This window comes from Bombus fervidus, chromosome 5 (assembly GCF_041682495.2).
Source record: "Bombus fervidus isolate BK054 chromosome 5, iyBomFerv1, whole genome shotgun sequence".
Classification (NCBI taxonomy): domain Eukaryota; kingdom Metazoa; phylum Arthropoda; class Insecta; order Hymenoptera; family Apidae; genus Bombus; species Bombus fervidus.
In genome coordinates, this window is record NC_091521.1 from 53,056 (window position 1) to 55,761 (window position 2,706).

General features: G+C 38.2%; 1 protein-coding gene across 1 annotated transcript; it reads right to left on the reverse strand.

Moving 5' to 3' along the window:
• Positions 1-394: 394 nt before the first annotated feature.
• Positions 395-1,550, reverse strand: LOC139987305 (uncharacterized). Its single transcript, XM_074111725.1, has 2 exons — positions 992-1,550; positions 395-918 (listed from the first exon to the last, which is right to left on the reverse strand). Exons 1-2 carry the CDS (start codon positions 1,041-1,043, stop codon positions 395-397), a joined length of 576 nt encoding a protein of 191 aa, XP_073967826.1. The 5' UTR covers positions 1,044-1,550.
• Between the last annotated feature and the right edge of the window lie 1,156 nt (positions 1,551-2,706).

A 2,706-nucleotide genomic window follows, 5' to 3' on the forward strand; every position in this document is an offset into this window, starting at 1 on the left:
CTAGAGAGCAATATAAAGAGCGTCATTGTGAGCGATACTTTTGTGTGTAGAAATTCTATTCTGAGTTTAATAAAAGTGAGCCCGTGGACCGTGGATTCGCTATATCGAATCTAAGATCATTGCCATCAGCGTTTAGTTACTATTGTTATTGTTCAAACTTATTTCTTCTGTATTTGTGTTAATAAACGTTATCTTGATTGTGAAACTACAATGAACAATCCAGGCGAAGATTCTTTACACGCCCATAATCAAAACTCAAACAATTCTACTCCGACATATATATTTATTTTAATTATATATATATATCATTAATTAAAAAAGAGGGAAATATAAAATTAAATAAATACACATATATTTTACAAACATAAAAAAAGATAACCTTACACTATCACATTTAAAATGTATATATATATTGAACAAAAAAAAAACAACAAAATACTACTAAAAAAATAATAAGGAACCCACGATTATCAAACAACGAACCAGCGAAATTGAAGCAGCTACACCAAATCAAAATCGAAGCAAGGAGCTCCAGGACAAAGTTCGCTGAACTCACGCATATACCAATAACGCACAACAGGGGAAATTCCCTTTCTCCCAGAAGCATGGTGACGAACATGTGCCTCCAAAACCTCTCCGGGAATTTCGTTTGCAAATGAACTTTTACACAACGATCGGTATCAACGACTTCAACCAGAGGGGGTTCCCACTCCAATACGACGGTCTCTGCATCGAAGAAACTCTCATCGACAGTAACAAAATTGTCAAAACTCAACTCCGACGGGAAATCCACGGCCTCGGCATCAATGTCGAATAGTTCCTCCGACCACTCTGGTACTGGTGGTTCATCACAGCGCCGCATGCGTTTGATGGGTCTTCTCGAATCGCCCATGGGTTCTTCGGAATCCCTCTTTCGCGCTGAAACAACACAATATAGCTTAAATAAAGCGAAACAAAACGAATCAAGCGGATTAAAAACAAGACAAAATACGCACCAGAGAAGTCTGGATAGGAACCCCTGATGGAAATGCCTCCGCCAACATTGTTCAAACGTCGATCACCGAAGCCTAGAGAAACAACAAGAAAAGGAAAAAGGATCAAAATTACGAAAACAACCATAATATGCAAATATCCATCTAAACCAAACTTACGCAAACTAACTCGAAGGAGGAGGCCCTTGTTGTGGGAGAGCAGCGGATCGCGCGTATTGCCCGAGCAAACATCGAAATGATAATGATGCTGTAACCGCCAGCCCTTGCACGTGCCGAAGAAACACAGATAAATCCCACGGTACAAACGTGGAAGTTTCTCGAAAAGACTAGACCAGCATGGAACGCTTCAAGTCTCCTAGACGCTAGCTCAGCAGAAACACTGGACCGATGGGAACTAAGTCGAGATATGGAACTTACATTCTCTCACGTACGATTTCGGGAAGCCCAAAACTGCAACATCCCGATTCCCACTGAAGGGTACCCCCAGTGGACCACCACCACCACCACCACCTCGTGGGGGATGGCATTATAAATAAGCGTAGCAACATAGAGCAGCGCTCATTAATATGCTTATTAATACGATTATTATTCCGTGTGCATTATAACGTTTTATATCGTGCGTTTAGAAATTTTGTGTAATATTTTGCGTTTCGGCGGTCTTTAGTTGTTCAGGCAAGAAAAGAGAGTCGCGACTAAGAAAAAAAAAATATCTTTGAAGTCCTCATTTCATCGCTTAAACAAAAGAAAGCACATTGTAATTGCGGTATTAATCCGGTTAGTAATTTGTAAAGCGTGTATCGAAACAAATAAATAAAGTAAAAGTTTGATAATAAATTATATCCGAATTCGAGAAATAAACCCAGAAATAAAAAACACCGATGACCATTAGAGCAGGCGAAGTAATGGCACCCGACAGCACTTATTCCTCAAGGTAAGAAAATTAATTTTGAAAATTTCCTTCTTCTCTGATAATTTCGTTGCACTCGAAAATCAAAACTAGAACTACCTATCATCGATCTCGTTTTATTTCCGTGAACGATTTGAAGATAAAATCACTCTTTTAAACTTTAAACAAAAGGATTGTTCGCTGTGTTGGCTTGTGCAAACGGTGTTTTCAGCTACTGAAACACCCACTGATCTTCGCATTCCTCCTCCCATTGTTGGCAAAATATTGCCCGTCTTTGGGCAAGGCTTGCGAAATCACACAAGTTCCACACAGAGAGGATCGTTAGAATCATCCTCGATTATCAACATCAAAGGGCAAGAAAATCGTGGCAATAGAATCTATCGTAGCAAATAAACTGAGCTTTGGTTCTAACGACAAACTATTATAGCGAAATTAAAAGAGAAGAAGAAGGCAAACGTAAAAAATAAATTTATATCAAGCAACGAAAAATTCGACATTCAAATAAAAATCCGTTCAACGAAGACAAATATTTATTGTACTCAGCTTTAATCCTCTCCCGTGCTAGTATCCCTACACATAGCAGGTTAGCCGAAAAGTGGAATCCGTTTGCCAGTTGCATTAAACGTTAGTTAACGCTACCCAATAAACGTAAACTATTGGATAAGCATTTACTAAGTAACAAAAACCCCGATATACGAACAATACCCATCACTCACTAATACTCTTAACTTGAAGAGAAACAATAATAATAATAAGAGTAAAAAAAAAAAAAAATTTTTTTGAAATAGTCCTTAGATTATTTCTGGT

What these genes read in the sequence shown, in the direction of transcription:
- LOC139987305 (XM_074111725.1), bottom strand. Translation starts at nt 1,043, where the DNA reads ATGTTGGCGGAGGCATTTCCATCAGGGGTTCCTATCCAGACTTCTCTG. An exon ending in TATCCAGACTTCTCTGGTGC is followed by an intron (nt 919 to 991) that starts GTATTTTGTCTT and finishes GTGTTGTTTCAG; the next exon opens with CGCGAAAGAGGGATTCCGAA.